The 18,703-nt window shown below is 54.9% G+C and overlaps 1 protein-coding gene across 3 annotated transcripts in view; it reads right to left on the reverse strand.

Moving 5' to 3' along the window:
* Nucleotides 1-549: 549 nt before the first annotated feature.
* The window catches only part of LRSAM1 (leucine rich repeat and sterile alpha motif containing 1), a 30,039-nt gene continuing 11,885 nt past the window's right edge, over nucleotides 550-18,703 (reverse strand). The window contains exons 9-25 of one of the 3 annotated variants that reach the window (XM_039388788.1): nucleotides 17,428-17,518; nucleotides 16,394-16,524; nucleotides 15,367-15,396; nucleotides 14,269-14,391; nucleotides 13,215-13,354; nucleotides 12,620-12,664; nucleotides 11,485-11,555; nucleotides 9,997-10,096; nucleotides 9,258-9,345; nucleotides 8,507-8,581; nucleotides 6,920-7,000; nucleotides 4,561-4,656; nucleotides 3,914-4,012; nucleotides 2,801-2,926; nucleotides 2,303-2,384; nucleotides 1,899-2,047; nucleotides 550-1,467 (exon numbers count right to left, since the gene is read on the reverse strand). In XM_039388788.1, the coding sequence (XP_039244722.1) occupies nucleotides 1,342-1,467; nucleotides 1,899-2,047; nucleotides 2,303-2,384; nucleotides 2,801-2,926; nucleotides 3,914-4,012; nucleotides 4,561-4,656; nucleotides 6,920-7,000; nucleotides 8,507-8,581; nucleotides 9,258-9,345; nucleotides 9,997-10,096; nucleotides 11,485-11,555; nucleotides 12,620-12,664; nucleotides 13,215-13,354; nucleotides 14,269-14,391; nucleotides 15,367-15,396; nucleotides 16,394-16,524; nucleotides 17,428-17,518 (1,653 nt within the window). In that variant the 3' untranslated portion in view covers nucleotides 550-1,341. Of the gene's footprint in view, nucleotides 1,468-1,898; nucleotides 2,048-2,302; nucleotides 2,385-2,800; nucleotides 2,933-3,913; nucleotides 4,013-4,560; nucleotides 4,657-6,919; nucleotides 7,001-8,506; nucleotides 8,582-9,257; nucleotides 9,346-9,996; nucleotides 10,097-11,484; nucleotides 11,556-12,619; nucleotides 12,665-13,214; nucleotides 13,355-14,268; nucleotides 14,392-15,366; nucleotides 15,397-16,393; nucleotides 16,525-17,427; nucleotides 17,519-18,703 lie in introns of all 3 variants that reach the window. The other 2 variants (XM_027746845.2, XM_039388789.1) reach the window with 2 other exon arrangements.

An 18,703-nucleotide genomic window follows, 5' to 3' on the forward strand; every position in this document is an offset into this window, starting at 1 on the left:
CACGGCCAGGCGAGGGGGCATGGGAGGGATGCGGGGGGGTGATCCCCTCCTAACCCCCTCCTGCCCTCATTCGAGCACCCCAATGCTCCCCTCCTGCACCCCAAGCACCAGCTGCTCCCGCTGTGTCCCCTGGCCCGGCCCCCTGGATGTGCAGCCACAGCTCAACCTCAAGACAGAGGCTGGAAACGTCCCCAGGATGTCCCCGAGGGGCTCAGCCAGGGCCACACAGACCCGGCCCTGCTGCTGTGGCACGTCCCCGGGACAGCACAGAACACACAGTGCTGGGCACTGCCCACCCACCACCTCCACGAGGCCACACACATGAGGTGACCCCAGCACAGGGTCCAAGGTCTCCCAGTGCCTGGACCTCCCCGGGGCAGCTCTGCAGTGAGAAACTCCCTTGGAGAAGTCCAAGATCCTCCCAGTCTGACACAGAGAGGAGGAGGGTGACACCTGGACAGCTGAGCACGTGGCAGCTTCACCCGTATTCCACAGCCCCTGGATTTCAGCCATCCCCCCCTCCAGAAGGAAAAAGGCAGCAAACACCCATCAGCAGAAACCAGCTGCAGTTTAATGGCTGCTCTGGGGGAAGGGCTGAGGTGGGACTGGAATCGTGGCAGCATTTTTATACTTCAGGGTCAGGAGCAGATGCACAGAGGGGGATCGGTGCCTACTGAGGGTGATGGAGAACTCCCCACAGCCCCGTGCACAGAGGAAACGTGGATCTGTGCTGGGAGCAGCCCCAGCCCCCTGCTCACCACCGGATCGGTGCTGTCAGGTGACAGAGACACTTTCTGCTCCAACATAATTTTTGGATGAGGGACCTCCCTGGGCCCCTCTGGCCAGAGTAGGTCCCTCTAGTCTTGGGGCTGTTCCAGACTCTCCCCTCCCACAGGAACGAGGGGTCAGGGAGCTGTGGCTGCAGCCCCAGACACGCTCCTGGGGGTCTCCAGAGCAGAACCTTTGGCATGGCAGAGGTACAAGGCACTGTCAGCACCCAGCACACAGCACGGCCCGACAGAGTCCTCCCACGGGAGATTCCCCACCTCCAGGAAACACCGACGGTGTCTCTGCTGAGCCAGGGGCCTTTCTGAAGGCAAATCCCTCTGTCAGAGAGGAGGGGCACCCAGTTCCATCCCCCAGCGCTCCCGGGCAGGCAGGAGGAGGAGGGGATTCATCCGAAGGAGCCCGAGGTGGATGCTGAGAAGCCATCGGGGAACACGGAGGATGCTCAGACTCCTGGAGCACGGGGAGGGCAGTGCTGGGCATGCTGGGCAGGGGCTGTGTGACACTGGCACGGAGCAGCAGGGGATCACCCCGGGAAGGCGCTCCCGGCCCAGCCTACCCGCTGTGGAAGATGCGGACGCGCTGAGCGATGTCCCGGCGGCACAGGGGACACGAGAGCAGCCGCTCGCAGCAGCTCTGGCAGCAGCAGACGTGGCCACAGGGCAGGAAAATCATCTGGGGCTGCGGGAAGAGACGCAGGAGAGGACATGGAGAGGGCTGCTGGCCCCTAACACCCATCCCAGCCCAGGGAGCTGGGGATGGCCCCGGTGTCAGTGTGGGAGGCAGAGCCCCAGAGTCCAGCTCAGCCCCGGGCTGTGCCGAGCGGGAGTGACAGGACACGGGGAAGGACACGGGGCAGGGGTGAAATGACCAGCCCCATGAACACTTCCCACAGCTGCTGGATGGACAGACAGCACAGGAGCTCAGCGAGGTCCTGCCCAAGCCTGCACAGAGAGGGCTCTGTCCTCTCTCCCTCCCTCCCTGCTGCAGTGCCCGGGAGCTGGAGGGATGAGCACCCAGGCATTGCCCTGGGCACACAGAGCCAGGGGATGTGCTGGATGCTGCCCTCACCCCACCCCTGCTCCAGCCCCAGCTGTGTCCCAGGGCCTCACCTCCTGCTCCATGCACACAACGCACTCCGACTTCCTCTCCTCCCACTGCAGCGGTGGGGCCGTGGGGCCCTCGGGGCTCGGGGGCTCCTCCGGGGGAGCACTGGGCTCTGGGGCTGCAGGGACCTCGGTGTCCACCCCCCTCTGCAGCTCTGCAACCACAAACAGGAGGTCTGAGCACCTGGAGAGCTGCCCATGCCCACCCAGCACACGTGGGGAGGGCTGCAAGCACAGGGGTCCAAGAAATCAGGAACTCAGAGGGACCAGCTCGATAGCACAGCCCTTCCTGCCCCCCTCCTCACAGAGCAGCCCTGCACAGCTCCACTGCCATCTGACCCACAGACCTCTCAGGTACCTGCTGTGAGTGTAAAACATGTCAAACACAGGGAGAAGAGAACTGGGGGTACCTGGGATGGTCTTGGCCACAGCCAGGATCTCCTGAGCCCTCTTGAGGATGGCACGCTGCAGGCCAGCCTCCACCACGCCGAGCTGTGGGGCAAGAGCAGGCTGTTAACTCCACAGGGGACACTGATGGCCCTAAGGGGACACTGCAAACTCTGGGGCCTCGCTGACAAGACCCGGCCACGCCAAAAGAAGCCCCTCCACCAGGCACCAAAGCCAGACAAGGGAATTCCCCGGTGCCATTTCTACTTAAAGAGCATCTGAAGGATGTCTGAAGATGCAGCCAGGCTGCAGCTCACCCTGTAAGTCCCTGGGACAGCCACTGCTCACAGGGCCAGGCCCAGGGCAGTGGGGGCACCTCGCCCTGCTGGGAGGTGACACCCCAGAGCACCAACCCTTGTCCTGCCAGCCCTGCCAGGCACAGGGGGCTGCAGGCAAGGGCAGGGTCAGTCTGTGGTGGTGGTGTTGTTGTTGTCCCACACTGTGGATCTGCTGGCTCATACCTTTTCCAGGTCACTGGCAGTCATGGTGCCAAGAGCCTCCAAGGACAGGCGGTGGTGCGCGAACACGGGCAGGTACTGCTCAGCACAGAGCTCCAGCAGCAGGGCCACCAGCTGCTGCTCCAGACCCTGCTCCTGCAAAACACAGCGTGCCCCTGAGGCCAGGCAGCAGTGTGCTCATCCCTGCCCTGCTCCAGCCACTCTGCATCCCCAACACACGAGAGCCTGAAAGCCCAACAGCTGGAGCAGCTCCAGGGGTTTCATGAGCACAATTCAAAACGCTGCGGTCTGGGAGTCACAGAACACCCTGAGCTGGAAGGGACCCACAGGGATCATCCAGTCCAACCCCTGGCCCTGCACAGACACCCCAGCAATCCCATCCTGGCCCTCAGAGCCTTGTCCAAACCCTCCTGGAGCTCTGGCAGCCTTGGGGTTGTGCCCACTGCCCTGGGGAGCCTGGTCAGTGCCAACCACCCTCTGGGGGAAGAACCTTTTCCTGAGATCCAACCTGACCCTGCCCTGGCACAGCTCCAGCCATTCCCTGGGTGCTGTCCCTGCTCACAGGGCGCAGAGCTTGGAGCTGCCCCTCCTGAGGAAGCTGCAGATCGTGGTGAGTCTCCCCTCATGAACCAAAGCACCACTCTGGCAGCACCTGCTTTGCCAGCTCTGCATGGGCAGAGCTCAGATCCATCTCCCTGTGCCCACCCTGGGGGCATTTACCAGCACAAAGTCCTGGCTCAGGCCGTAAGGGCAGGAGTGGGCAGGAGTTGCCACATGCAGATGGATCTGCAGGGAAATTTGGGGAGCCAAGCAGAGCCATTTGGGTGTTCAGGTGGAATGAGAAGCCCTGCCTGGAGGCTACTGAGAGTCCTCTGCTGCTGGCCAGCAGTTTGAGGGTGGGACAGCAGCTCCTGCTGGGGACACTGAGCTGTTGGCTCTGTACAGAGCTGGGCAGCCCATCAATGAGGGAGCTCAGAGCCCCATGGGCAGCCCGGGGGCTGTGTGAGGGCTCTGGGCCCTGCTCCCAGGGGGACATGTGGGCTCAGGGGCTGCCCTTGCTCCCCCCTCAATTCAGAGAGAGCACAACCACAGTGGGAGCAGTGACAACAGCAGCACCTGGAGTTTCAGGGAGAGGGGCTTCTGGTTCAGCAGGCGCTGGTACTGGATCAGCCAGTAGTTCTCCTGCTTGGTTTCACTCTTTGCCTCCATTTCCAGCTGAAAAACAAATTCATTCATTCAACAGCCCGAGGGAACACAGCCAGGGGGGTTTAGGGAAGCTGGAGCTGGATGTGCAGGAGGGGAACCCACAGCCTGGGCTGTGCAGGGCCCAGCCAGAGCCCTGTGAGGGGAAATGGGCACTTCTGGCCTTTGCAGGCTGGTCCCACTTTGATCCCCCCAGCCAGTCCAAACATGCATCCCCCCACTCCCTTTGCCCCAGACATTGGGCTCCCAAAGCTCAGGAGAGCCTGGTGTCTGCAGGATTGCAGGAACACAGGCAGGGAGGGCCCTTGTGGGGTTGTGCTCATCCCCCTGACAGCAGCCTTTCCTGACAGGGGACACTGATGATAATGGTGCCTCATGCTGCACCAGGGAGTGGTGCTGTGCCCCCCAGAACTCATATTAGAACTTTCTGGAACTGAATTGGCCTCTGGATCTGGACACAGCCCTGCTCTGCTCCCCTTTACTCCCACACTGACCCGGGGACTCTTCCTGCAGCCAACCCAAACGCCTCCTCATCGACAGCACCTGAGGGGCTTCGTTACCAGGATTTGTTGCAGTTCTTCCTCCCTCTGCTTCTTCTCCTTGAGCAGCTGTTCCAGCAGGCAGCCGAGTGCCTGGCGCTGCTCCGCCACCGCCTCCTGCAACGGGAGGGCTCTGGCACCCACACGTCCCACCACGGGGCTGCCACCCTGCCCCTGCCCAGCACAGCACTTACCAGACCCAAACCAGGCACTGTGGGTGTGGAATCCCTGTGCTCCACAGCCTGGATCCTCTCCCAGCAGCTGGCACGGCAGAGCTGAGCTGAGCCCCTTCCCTTCAGTCCTGCACTGCCCTGTACCTGGCAGTGCCACCCCCAGCCCACCCTGGGCAGCCCCAGCCCACAGCAGCTGCAGCAACTCCAAATCACTCCATCAGAAGTTCAGCCAAAGGCACTGCAAGTGTTCATGGTCCCACTGCCTGGAATCATGGAATCCCAGACTGGTTTGTGTTGGAAAGGACCTTAAAGCTCATCTTGTTCCACCCCCTGCCACGGGCAGGGACACCTTCCACCAGACCAGGTTGCTCCCAGCCCAGTCCAACCTGTCCTGGTCTGAGAAAGACCACCTGAAAGTAGGTCTAGAAGCCTGCAGGTAAGGACAGGTAAGGTGGGAACCCCTCCATGCCTTTGGGGAGTTTCCTTTCCCTGAGGTCTCACCCCAAGCCCCGCCAGGTCCCAGGGCCAGGTCAGGCATCCCTGGAGCCACACCCTGGCAATGGAGAGGTTGGTGGGCTTGGGAATGTCCAACCATGGGGCACCTCTGCATGGCTCAGTCCCAGCTCACTCACACCTGCCAGGAGGATCATTCCCAGTGCTCAGCAGCCACAAGGACTCAGATGTCCACGGACAGAGGGACAAGGATAGAAACTGAAGTTTGGGGAAACCTTCATGGATCATAGAATCCCGGAATGGTTTGGTTGGAAGGGACCTTAAAGCTCATTCGTTCCACCCCTGCCATGGGCAGGGACACCTTCCACCAGACCAGGTTGCTCCAAGCCCTGTCCAGCTGGGATCAGCACCTGGACCCTGCACAGGGACAAGATCCTGTTGGACAGAGGAACACCTGCCTGTCACAGGCCAAACCCACCACCAGGTGACCAGAAACACTTTGCCCTGATGGAGGCAGGAGGCATCAGGACCTCCACAGAAGGGAGAGGGACAACTGGTGACCTGTGGGAGCTGTTCCAGTCCCTTCAGCCTTGGGGTGCCCTCCCTGCTCACGGCACTGCGGAGACCCGCCGGGATCCTCCCACAGACCTGTGCCAGCCCTTCCCCAGGATGTCTCTGTTCTTCCCAAACATCTATCAAGGTCATTACTAAAGCACCTTATCCCGGGGTGAAGCACCTGGTTCTGCACCTGGCTGCAGAAAAGCTTCTGCCAAAGCACTTCTGGGCACTGCCCATGCCCTGGGGGATCAACCCCAGCAGGGTCCCTTTGGCTGCAGACCACCAAGGGCAGGGGGATCCGGAGACATCCAGGTGTCCATGCCTCAGTTCTTGGCTCCCAGTGCTGAAGCTGCAGGTGGGTACCTGGGCAGAGCTGTTTCCTGCAGCTCCTGTGTTCACCAGTCACACAACCCTGGTCTCACCTGAATTACACCTGCCTGGGCCTCCCTGGTCTGCCCTGCACGAACTCTGGGTGGTCCTTCACCCTGTGCCCCCCAACACCACAGAGGAGCTGTGTGAGGTCAGGCAGCACAACCCAAATCTTACCCCTGAAGGGCCCAGTACCGGGCTCAGGGGCAATCCTGCCTCGGGTCAGCACTTCCCATGCTGTGTGCCCTGCTCTGGGAAAGGACATGGCCTTGGTACTGACTGAACAGGTGACCTGACCTGGCACAGGGCACACAGAAGAAAACAAGTGATGCAAAGGCATCGTAGCAAAATTTAAAGCCAAGCTGCTTAAGCTAAACCTGACATTCCTCAGTGTGTGACTGCTGATGGAGGCAGCCCATCAAATGGTGGGATGGTGGGGCAGAGCCCGGGAGAAAAGGCTTAGGAATGAAGGGGGGAGCTGGAGCCATCACTGGCAGGTATTTAAAACCAAAACACAGCACAATGTAAGAAGATGTGATGCACAGCAGGCAGGTGTTCTGGGGACAGTCAACAACCAGATCACAAACTCCTTCCCCACCCAGCACACCGGGAACTGCCCATCCCTGTCAGGGCTCCTCTGTCTCTCCCCTGGAAAAGCACTGGGATGTTTGGGAGCAGAAGCACAAAGAGGGGTTGGTGGTGTCCTGGGGGGGAGTACCTTCTGACTAAGCACAAAAGCACCTGGAAGCTGCAAGGAGCAAAGGAAGCAGTGGAGCTGTGGCAATCCCAGAGCAGAGGGTGGGGGGCAGCCCCAGAGCCCCACGTACCTGCAGCGTCTCTGTGTCCAGTTCTTGCCTCTTTAACTCCAGCTGTGTCAGCTGCAATAACTCTGTTTCTATTAATTTAATCTAAACAGAAGATGAAACATTTTTTACTGACATTTGAAATTACTTTAATTTATGCTCTTTCAAAATGAGGTCTGACTGGTGCCCTGGCAGGGGTGGCACTGCAGAGGTTGGGGGGAGCTGCTCATGCCCCTCAGTGATGTGTGTGCTCAGGGTCACTCTTCCTTTGCCTGAGGAACTGTGTCCCCCACTCTCTAATTGTCTCTCTACTCTAAACACCTTCTGTTCAAGTCTAGAACCAGTTTGTGCACCCAAACCTTTGCAGCCACTCTGGAAGGCAGAGCCAGAGCCCTGCCAGCACCAAAGCTCAAACTGCAGATTCCTGGGGCAAGGCCCTGTTTTCAGATGCTCCGGCAATCCCATAATGATACCTGCTCTTCCAGGAGGGACAATTGGGACACAGAGAGGTGGAGTGAGTTGCAGTGAGTCGCCCAAGATCCCAGAGCAAAGCCAAGATGAGAGCCCAGCTCACCCACCTGCCAGGCCATCGACTGTCCCCAGGCCACCAACACCTGTCACCGACCACGGAGCTCCCTGGCCCTGGGGCTCTGCCCCTTCCCTGCCCCTGCAGCACCTCCAGGGTGGGCTGGCTCCAAGGGTGAAAGGTTCCTTGCTATCAAGGAACAAATCTCCTCTGTCTACAGAGCAAGTGGGATCAAACTGAAGGGCTCTTGTGGGTGAACTCGGGTGAGGATGGAGAGTTTTCACTCGTCTCCTGGGTGGTCTGTGCACAGTTCAGGGGCTTCCAGCAGAGATTGGTCACTGGGTGACTAAAAATATCCAAGCTCTTAAGATTATCCACCAAATCTTGACTTGAGACTTCTCTGCTAGTGTCTGATGAGGAGAGGGAAGATTCTGGAGCACTGTGTCAGAAACCAGCAACCCACCTTCCTGCATCATCCACTGCTACCTTCCCACCTTCCTGCATCATCCACTGCTACCTTCCCACCTTCCTGCATCATCCAGTGCTAATTTCTCCACCAGCTCCTGTTCTTACCCCCAACTATAGCATTGCACCTTTTGCAGAATGGAGCTCACAAACAGGCTGAGAATGGGAAAGAAAAGGTGAACTTATGGCCCAAGGAGCAGTTCTGATGTGCTGGATGGAGATGCAGTGGACTCGTGCAAACAGCAGCCCTGCCAAGCACACAGCCCAAAAGAAATCATAGTTGCAATTGCAGATCACCCCCCAGAGCCAGTGCAGGTCTGTCCTCTAGTGACAGCTCTCCAGTGCTTCACCCACCAGTGCTGAGGTGACTGACTGAAGCAATGGCAATGCCACCACCTCCAGGAATCTAAAACCTGCTTTGACACTCCCTCTCTCGGAGCTGGGAGAGTGGAGTTAAACCAACACTGCCCAACTCTCCACTCCAGAGCTCTCAGCAACACCAGAGCCCTTCATGTCCTGCAGACCCTGCTCTGTGCTCACAGCACCTTGCTCTTCCTCACGAGGCTCTCATTGAACAGCTGAGGATCTGGTTGCTCTTTCCTCTGTTGGTGTTGACTCACCTGGTTCCTGATCTGCCTGTGCATAAGATCCTTCTTCACCTGGAGAGCTTCAAAGGCAGCTTTCTGCATCTCAATCTACAGGACAGGCAAAATCCTGCTCAGTGAGGTGGTTCATGCAGTTGCTAACGGGCTCAGAAACTGCTGCCTGGCAGGGACTCAGGTGCTTGGGCAAGCAGTGCTTGCTCTGGGCAAGTGTCCTGTGACCATGACTGAGAGCCCAGAGTCCCAACAGGTAAAACCCACCTTACAGACACACAGAGAAATGTTCATGTTCTTCAAACACACATCTGGAATGCTCTGTATGACCCCCACCTCCCCCCTTCAGCAGCACTGAGCCCCCAGGCTGTACCACAGGGTTGCCAAGGCTGCCCAGCACTTCTGAAAACTGAGCTTTGGAAATGCTTCCTGTGGGCAGCTTGTCCCAAGCCACCCAGGAAACCAGCCAAAAGACAGGACTTCTGTCTCAAAATCCTCTCTATCAATCATCAGAACAATTTTGTTTCCCGTGGTCTGTGCTTCTGTTTTTTCTAAAAATTTGCTGCCCAGTTAAAAAATAAAACCATTTTTCCTTCAGCCGCCCACGTGAATTTGTTAGGACACCAGAGATTCTTAAAGTTTAGCATGAAGGGTTAAATAAAATAACTTTTCATGCAGCCCAGCCACTGCTGCTCCTGTGACCCACTGTGGATCCTGCTTTCACATGCAGTTGCTTCCCATCAATCCCTCATGAGCAGTTTGCTCCCTTCCCTACCTGCTGCAGGATCTGACTGACAGCTTTGTTCTGATCCAGCTGTTGCCAATCCAGGATTTGCTGGAACTTCTGATCCATCTCAGCTAGGCTGCAAGGAGATGGAGTTAATGCTGGGCCTGGGACTCTTGGGGCAAACCAGAGGAAAAGCAGGCAATGTGGAGTGCAGGTGGAGAATGTGTTACTGAACGTAAGGACTGCATAGCTGAAGGCCACAGATTTAACACCTCCTTCCCTACCCCCACACAGGCCCTGGGGGGCAGGTCACAGGCTCACAAGGTTGTTTCTGTTCAGTGCCAGATGCTGCCAGATTAAATTTTTCACCTTGTTGTAAACAGAGGGAATGCTCTCAGTACCTACAGCAGCACAAGTCCTACATGGATACACACAGCAGCCTTGAGGCAGCCTGGGAGGTGAGCAAAGGAGCTCTGAGCTGCAGTTTGGCACTGAACTGCCTCTCAAAACAGGAAGATGACTTGTCTAATTCCACCCTCCATATTTAGCAGAATGTAGAAAACAAAATATACAGTGTAGAGAGTGGCAGTTCACCCAAAGTGTGATGAACGTGCACATTCCTGTCACTGGAAGGGGGTTCATTTAGGTGAGCGTGACAGTGTGTTTAACTGTATTATCACATGCTCTTACACCTGTCCTGACACATTCCAGGGGCTACAGGAGCTCCTGGGGTATATATGGAAAGAGCCTTAACAAGAGCACCCCCAGCCCCAGCCCCCCCCCGTACCTGGAGCAGGCCTGGCTGACGAGGTCTTGCCGACGAGACTCGTAGGTCACTTGGAGGAGCTTGTTCTTGTAGGTCTCAGCCAGCATTTGCTGCATGGCAGCTGGGGACAGAAGGACTGTCAGTGCCTGCCTGGGGTGGGTGTCCAGGATGGGCACTCACTGCCAATTAACAGAGCCCCTCTCTCATTGCAACCTGCCCTTGCTGCTCCTGTTTCATTCACCTCAGAGCAGACCCATCCAGCTGCAAGAATCGTGGCTATTTATTGTGAAATTAGCTGAGGGAACTCCACTCTGCCTCTGCTTGCATCTCTTCAGAGCTCAGTGGAGCCCAGTCACTGCCTCCCAACCCTCAGATCACAGAATCTCCTGGGAAGTAGGAAGGGACGCCCAAGGATCATCCAGTCCAACCCCTGGCCCTGCACAGACACCCCAACAATCCCACCCTGTCCCTCAGAGCCTTGTCCAAACCCTCCTGGAGCTCTGGCAGCCTTGGGGTTGTGCCCACTGCCCTGGGGAGCCTGGTCAGTGCCCAACCAGCCTCTGGGGGAAGAAATTTCCCTGAGATCCAACCTGACCCTGCCCTGGCACAGCTCCAGCCGTTCCCTGGGTCCTGTCCCTGCTCACAGAGAGAAGGGAGCAGTTGGGTTGTAGCTCTGCTGTGCCACTGCCAGTCACCCATCCTTGGGGTGCCCCTTTTCCCTTGCACCCTGTTCATGGTCAGCATGAGCAGAAAAGGCTCCTCAGCACCATTCTTGTTCCCCAGACACGAACCTGGTGGGTTCACATCTGTTGGGCACCTCTGGAATAAGAAGCACTTTGTGTGTTATATCCAGTCTCACCAGCTCCTCTGGTGACAGGCTGTGGCTACAGCGAGCATGGCTTGTACCTCCAGGAGAACCAGCAGTGAGCTGCAGGTGGAAGCCATGGATCAGCTCTGCCCCATTGCACCGAGGACCACATCAGAATGAGTGTGTGACAGCACAATGTGTGTGTGCCAGAGCATCTCCCAGGTGGTTGTCACCCATCCAGTGCTTCTCCAGAGGAACCAGGTCTTCCACAGAATCACAAAATTGTTAAGGTTGGAAATGACCATTAAGATCCTCAAGTCCAACCATCAGCATCACCACCATGTCCACCACTAATCCATGTCCTCAAGTGCTGCATCCACATGTTTTTTGAACACCTCCAGGGATGGTGACTCCACTCTGCCCTGCACAGCCTGGGCCAATGCTGGACAACCTTTTCCATGAAAAAAAAGTTCCTAATATCCAACCTAAACCTCCCCTGGCACAACTTGAGGCCGTTTCCTCTCCTCCTGTCCCTTGTTCCCCCCCACCCCTGGCTCCCCCCACCTGTCAGGGAGTTGTAGAAAGCAAGAAGGTCCCCCCTGAGTCTCCTTTTCTCCAGGCTGAGTCCCCCCAGCTCCCTCAGCTGCTCCTGGTGCTCCAGAGCCTTCACTTCACCACCCCAAAGACTTGTCAGGACTCACAGGCCACTTCCCGTCTGCGCAGCTGCTCCGTCTCCTCCTGGGTTATTGCCATCAGCTGCTCCATCCTAATCCTGCCCAACAAACAGCAACAGTTCAGCCACTGCTTCAGACAAGCCCTTCTCCTCCACCCACCCAGCTCAGAGCCTCCAGGCTGGGCAGGTTTGCCCTGCCACCAGCTCAGGGAAGCTGGGCTTAGCAGAGACACCAAAGCCTGGGTGATTTTTTGGTGAGGAACCTCTGAGTTTATGGGAGACAACATAAATCTTGCTCAAAACCATGGGGACAATGGCTTTAGACAAGAGAGCTGGTCTTTCTGAAAGACAGAACATCCACACAGCGTGCACACACTCTCCCCAAACACAGTGCCAGTCCTTGGCTTTCCTTTCTCCTGAGGCAGGATGAGCCCTTCCCAGCTGGCCCAAGTGAGCAGTGCCACTGCCTGGCCTCCCTCCTCACCACCCCATCCTTGTCCCAGCACACAAACACACACAGCAGGTCAGGAGCTGGTGTGGTTGGAGAGCAATCTGACACACACTGGGTGGTTTTCATCCAGGTCACTGGGCCCAGCACAGTTGGCTGCAGGGAGGGGGCAGCTCCAGGCAGGGCAGAGCTGGGGACAATCACTTTGGGTGGCAGAGTTGGCTCAGAGTGTTGGCTGAGTGGCAACCTGGTCTAGTGGAAGGTGTCCCTGCCCATGGCAGGGGATTGAAACAAGATGAGCTTTAAGGTCTTTTCCAACCCAAATCAGTCAGGGATTCCATGATTCCATTCCTCCCAGCCTGGACACATTACTGGACCATCCTCATAACTGCCTTGCTTTCCAACAGATGTAGGATCTCTGTTAGCCCTTGACACTGGAATACAGGGTTTTGTTCCCAAACTCCTCATCTAGGACCATTCAGAGATGAAAAAGAGGTAAAATCACCATGTCATCGGGTCTGACAGACTGGGTAAGACCAGGCACATCTACTCAGGTGTCTTGTCTCCAACAGTGACCACAACCAGCTTCAGGTATGAGAAGAACCTCCCCTGACTTAGGGTGGATTCAGATTGGTGGCTGAAAGAAAGCTCCCAACCAGCTCTTTTTCCAGCTCCTTGTCCCTTTTCTACAAGAGCTTGTTTCAAGGGGACTCACCTCTCATTCTCCAAGGACTTCAGAATGTCTGAACTTTGTTTCTGCCTGTAAAAAAAGATAAAACAAGAGGTTTTCATCAAGCTGAGCGGGACATCCTGGTTCCCCAGAAGGCAGAATCACAGTCATAGAATATCCTGAGTTGGAAGGGACTCACAAGGACCATCCAACTCCTGGCCATGCACAGAACAGCCCCAACAATCCCACCATGTGCCTGAGAGAAAACAACTTTGGTCCCATGCACAGCAGAGCAGTTTTCTGCAGGCTGGGCACCTCACATCAGCACCAGCCATATGGAGATCCAGCAGATACAGGCAGTGGCACCCTAAAACACCTCACATTTACACCTTTCACAAGGAATTCAAATTCCTTCCACAGCACTGCAAAATTCCAACATCACACATGTGTGAAACCGGTTTTTTAAGGTGCAAATTCCTCTTGCTTTAAGTGGGACTTTGGCACTCCAAGATCTAAAGCACCTTTTCCAGACATCGATCCCGATCAGCTCCGAAACACTCAGAAAGGGCAAGATGAACCACTCAGAATGGGACAAAACCACCTGAGCCCCCCAGGGACAGTGAGCAGGGCAAGAGCCCACCTCTGGTTGTCCTCCAGCAGCTTGTGGATCCTGCTGGCAATGCCCTGCTCCGTGAGCTTCAGCTGCTGCAGCAGCTTCAGGCGCTCGCCCTCCAAATAGCGCTGGTGCTTGGTGAGCCCCTCCTCCAGCCTCTGCTGGTCCTACCAAAGCAAACAGGGACAAAGGGGGGGGTTTAGGGACGGCACTGGGTGTTGTGGCAGGATAACCCCATAAGACCTAAAATGCAATCAGAGAATGCAAACAGTGTCAGCTCTCTGGGGTGAGTCACTGGTGGTGCCACGGTGCTGGTTTTGGTGTTGAATTGTGCTAAAACCAGCCCGGGTCACCAAACCCCAAATACACACCCTGCTCTTTGAAGTTGGATGTGACAGATGAGCTGGGAGCTGGCCTGGGAATTTGTGACCAGCAGTCAATCACTTTATGCTATAAAAGCCCAGTCCCCCTTCATACAGTCAGGTTCTTCTGACATAACCCTTCCTGGGTGTGTGTGGAGATTCCTCTCTTGGTGGGGATGCCCAAGGACACTCCTCGAGGCTGAGGGAAAGAGATCTCCCCATAAGTGTTCATCTGGGTGAGTTACATCAAATCACTACTTAATAATTATTTCTTTTTGCCAGCTTTAATATAATTGCTTCAATAATTGCTTCAATATAGTGCACTGTCTTATCTTATACTGCACTACTAGTAGTTTTACAGTTTTTACTGTGTAGTAAATAATTCTGATTAAGATCTTTTGTCTGATCATTTGTAATAACAAATGATTCATTTTATATACACATTCTCATTTTGCCAATCAATAAAACCTGCAGGATGAAAGTGGTTCAATCACACCTCTCTAATTCCTTAAATTCAAACCACTGACGTAATCCAAGGCTAAGACTGGATCCAGCCACCCCCAGGCTCCTCTCTGAGAAGGGGTTTAGAAAGCCAGGGAGTCCTTTCTGCACCTTGTGACTCAAGGGCAGGACTTCTTTAATAAATTCTTTAATAAATGTCTAAGCCTTCCACTCCCCCCACGACAGGGGTCCTGGGCAGGGCTCCCAGGGAGACCCACCTCCCTCACTGTCTGCAGCATCTCATCCTTCTGGCTGTGGAGCTGCTGGACCAGCAGGGCGTGTTCCCTCTGCCCCATGTCCAGGCGCCGCTCGAATTCCAGCTTCTCCTGCATCTTTTGTTCCTGAGAGGAATAAGAAGAAAGATGAGTGGCAGGAATCAGAAGGCTGCTGGCTCTGGTCCTTCCCAAGTGAGAACATGCTCTGGCAAAAACACCAACCAAGGCACAGCAAAAGGAAGGGAAGCCAAATGGCAAACAGGAGGCTTGAGTAGGGAATGGAAACATTCTCCCCTTAGGAACCCAAAAATTACAGAGAAGCTGCTGCTCTCTTTAGGAGTCTCCAAACTCACAACTCATTTCATCATCAGGAAGCTGAAGTCCCTGGGCATCCACTGATACTGAAACAGCCAATACAAACCCCTGGAGGGAAGCCCAAAATGAAGGTGGGGTTCAGTTCCAGATGGGAACAGGACTCTCTTGTTTGAGGGAAGCTGCTCGAGCCAAAGGCAGCAATGAACTGCAAGGCAGGAGCTTCTGATTCTTTCAAAGGGAGCCTTGCCCAGGGGAAGAGACAAGGACAGGGAAATAAGAACAAACTAAAAATGCAGCTGGTGAGGGGAATGGAGGACAGAAACAAGGAAGGCTGGGAGAGTGCAGGAAGGGTGGCACTGTGAGCCAAAGGGACCGGGTGGGGGTCAGGGAGGGGCTGGAGTTTGGGGCAGGGATGTACTGAGCAGCCTGTGCTCACACACATCTGCCCACCCCATGGGAGAAACAGCTGAGCTTCCAGCCCAGAAAGGCAAGAAAAAGCCACCTGGTGTGAAAGCCCCCGGATCCAGCTCTGCAGCCTGATTTCAGCTGGAGCTGCTCACTCACAGGGGGGACAGCAACACCTCAGCTCTGTGTGTCACACCAGGCAGGTACAGATTCCCCCCTGCTCCCACTTGTCTCCTGCTGTGACAAGTGAGCAGCTTTGGGGGTTTATGCAAGAACTCAGATCTCAAAACACTCAGTTTTGGCTGAGAAACCAGATAAAGAGATGGAAAACAGAAAGCAGAAGCAGACCCAGACAGAGCATTTGCAGGCATTCATCCTTACCTTCCTCTTCTCATACTCCGAGAATTTGTTCTGAAAAATAAGCAATATCAGCAGACATTTATTCCCCAGAGGACTTTTTCTGCAGGTATTATTAACCCTCATTCCATCTTCCCCTAACTGAGTAAAGACATCCACCACAGGCACTGGAGCATAAGCCCAAAGTCAGTCACTGAGGCTTCTCCAGGGACAAAGACATTGGCTCTGTACTTGCCAAAGAGCACAGAATTAGCAGAGTTCCCACAGTTATTGGCCCAGCCTCACCTTCCCCAGGGAGGGGAACACGTCCAGCACTTGGCTGGGAATCACAAGGTTCTTCTGCAGTTTGCTGTCCCCCCAAAATTACAAATGTTACCACCCTGCACATCCATGTCACTCACATTGTCACCCCTGTCCCTTCACTGCATTGTGGCTTCCAAGCATGGATTCAGTTCTTTGGGATGTGTCTTCCAGGAGTCAGTGTGGTGACACCACCCCCAGCTCAGGAAGGAGATGAGCCATCCACACACACAAACTGCTGTGCCTGGATGCCTTCTGGATCCCAAAAGACACATCTCATGGAGATGTACAGACATTCTGCATTTAGCAGCACAGTCAATAATTCTGTTTAACCTCACCCAGTTTCCTGGAGCCTGTGGATATTTCTATCTGTGAACAGGGTATATTTTTTCACCCTAAATCTTGGAAGGAAAACAGGAAACCTTAACCATAAATCTTGAGCACTCAATTATCTGTCATGTGCAGAACTGGAGTTGTCATATCAAATGCAGATTTTTGGAAATGCTGCTTGAGATTCCTACAGAATTTCAGTTTTCTGTTTTGTAAATCCAGAAGTTTGCCCAGGCCGTGAGTTTTGCAATACAGCACCTCCTATGTGTGGATAAATATCTTCAGACTCCTAATATTTTTGTTAAATGGAGTGTCTTAAAGTGAAAGGGATGATGTGCCAAGTGCTGTGAGATCCAGTGATGGAGCACAGAGACGAATCCCAAACCCTCTCACACAAATTCACACGCAGTGGGAGCCTCACCTGCCACTCCCTCGCCTCCTGCAGGTATTCATGCACTGTCCTGTCCACCCCATCCACTGAGGATCCTCCTCCATTGTCCTCCAGCTCGGGAAGCAGATACTGGGAGGGAGGGTAGTAGGCGATTCCACACTCTGGAAGGTATCAGGCACAAGATAAGAACATTTGGTGCTTAAAGACCTCCTTGGCAGCATGGCCAGGGCTGGCTGGTGTGTGAGACTGCTTCCAGCAGTGCCTCCTCTCCTCACACACCAACCAGCACCCAGCACAGCTCCTCCAGCTCAGGCAGGATGAACAAGGAGCTCTGGGAGGGGATTGTGGCACTCCAGTCCCACCAGGAGAAGGTTCAAAGCTGACCTGCTCAGAGAGAAACATGTCCTGCACACAGGTACAGGCCTGGTGACTTCTGCAGGGCTGCAAATGTTACTGCCCAGACCAAAATAACTGTCCTGTTGTTTCAGGGAATATCCCAATATCCAGCACCCACTTTCCCTGTATAAAACCTCCACCAAACCTCCCTGCCTGCATTAAACACAGTGTTTACAAACTCACAGTCCATTATCTTTGCCCTTTGAGTTTTCCATCAGGTTTCATCACTCTCATAACAACCCATCAGTCTGCAGTCCCACATCCTTCCTCTTGGAAAATGAGGGTAGAAAGGACCTTGAGTGAATACTGAGTCTCTCTGCCTGTCCCAAGGCAGTGATATGTGGACAATGCCTAATCCTCCCACTGGAGAAAATCCAAATGAGAAAAAAAAAAAACACTGGGAAATGCACTGACTTCTTTTGGTCACTGAGACAGTCTGACCCAGCTACTCTGATGTTTGAACATTTCAGTGTGGCAGAGGGCAGGGCTCAAGGGAGAACTCCTGTTGTGCTGTTTGCCAGCAAAGACAGGGCACCAGGAACCACCCCAGGCAGGGCCCACACAACCTGTCCCCTTCCCAAACACCATCTTTGAACACCCCACAGCACCTGGTCAGAGCCAGCCCGGGCCCCCAACCCTCACCCCACCCACGGGTGCTCCTTGCTCACCTTTGCAGAGGAACTGCTGGATGGCCTCTGTGCCTGCACTGCAGATCTCAGGGGATGGGTAGGTCATGGAAGAGGCATCCAGGGTCAGGGTCTCCAAAAGAGAACACACAGAGCTCCAGGTTATTCTGGTGGCCCGGCCAGAGTCCAACTACAGTTCTCCTTGCAGCTCCCCAAATTTCACTTACAGAGTGATAACTTCATGTTACCCTAAATCCTGACATAAACATGAGGTTGTATTGAATTCCCCCTGGGTATCTGACACCCTTCAGAGGTGGCTCTGCTGTCCTTTTTTTGGGAGCTTCTCAGTTGGCCTTTCAGTGGAATATTCCCCTCCTGCAGATGCTGGTACTTCACGTTTAGGTCCCAACCACAGACATTTTCTCCCCCATTTCAGAGAGCTGGAACCCTTCAGGATGACACCTGGAAGGGGTGGTGACACAAGGGCATGGAGAGAAGATGAGTCCCACAAACAATAAGGGGAAGGGCCACTTGTTTCATCCTACCATGGCCACCAAAAGGACCTAATGATGCCTCCTGTAGAGAAGGGCATGGCAGGAAGGCCTAGAAAGGAACTCCTTTACCAAGCACAGGGGGCAAAGCTGCACTTCTCTCGTGTGTCCACGAGAGAAGTGTTGTGTGCGAGCCAGGGGAGCATTTATTCACCCCCTCCTGCTGGTGTCTGAGTCAGCCCTGTTGCCTGACACTTGCACCATTTAGTACTGACAAGTCTGGCAGCCAGAAGGGAACATATCCAGCAAAATCCTGATGCTTTTCCCATTCTGGATGTGCACTCCAGAGAGCCAGAAACCCACAGAGGCTGACAGTGAGTCAGAGATCTGTCAGAGCACAGAGGCAAGAGCCTCATCTCAAATATCCATCTGCTCATTTCCAGTCAGCCCTGGTGGGGAGTGGCTGTGTCAGCCTGAGCACAGGCACAGTTTGTGCTCTCAGAGACAGCCCTGGCAGGTAAAATCCAGGGATTCACTCCCTGGGGATTGCTTTTGTTGTGATTAAACCACAACAAAAAGTGATCAGAGAAGACCAGGAAGGGAACACAAAAGCTGTTTTGGGCACAGCTCTGTTACAATTCCCTGCAGTGCCTCCTGCCCAGGCTCTAAACATTCACTTTGTGTGCTGGATTTCTGACCTCCTCCCACCACACTGCAGGCAACGAGCTCTGGCTTTCCATGTGCTCCCCCTGTGTCAAGGCACAGCTTCACAGACCCCGGGGTGTTGGTAAAAGGTGTTGCCGTAGAGGTGTTGCCCCCCTCTCTTT

This window comes from Pipra filicauda, unplaced genomic scaffold (genome assembly GCF_003945595.2).
Source record: "Pipra filicauda isolate LSUMZ 115617 unplaced genomic scaffold, ASM394559v2 scaffold689_size176454_pilon, whole genome shotgun sequence".
In the NCBI taxonomy this organism is placed as follows: Eukaryota; Metazoa; Chordata; class Aves; order Passeriformes; family Pipridae; genus Pipra; species Pipra filicauda.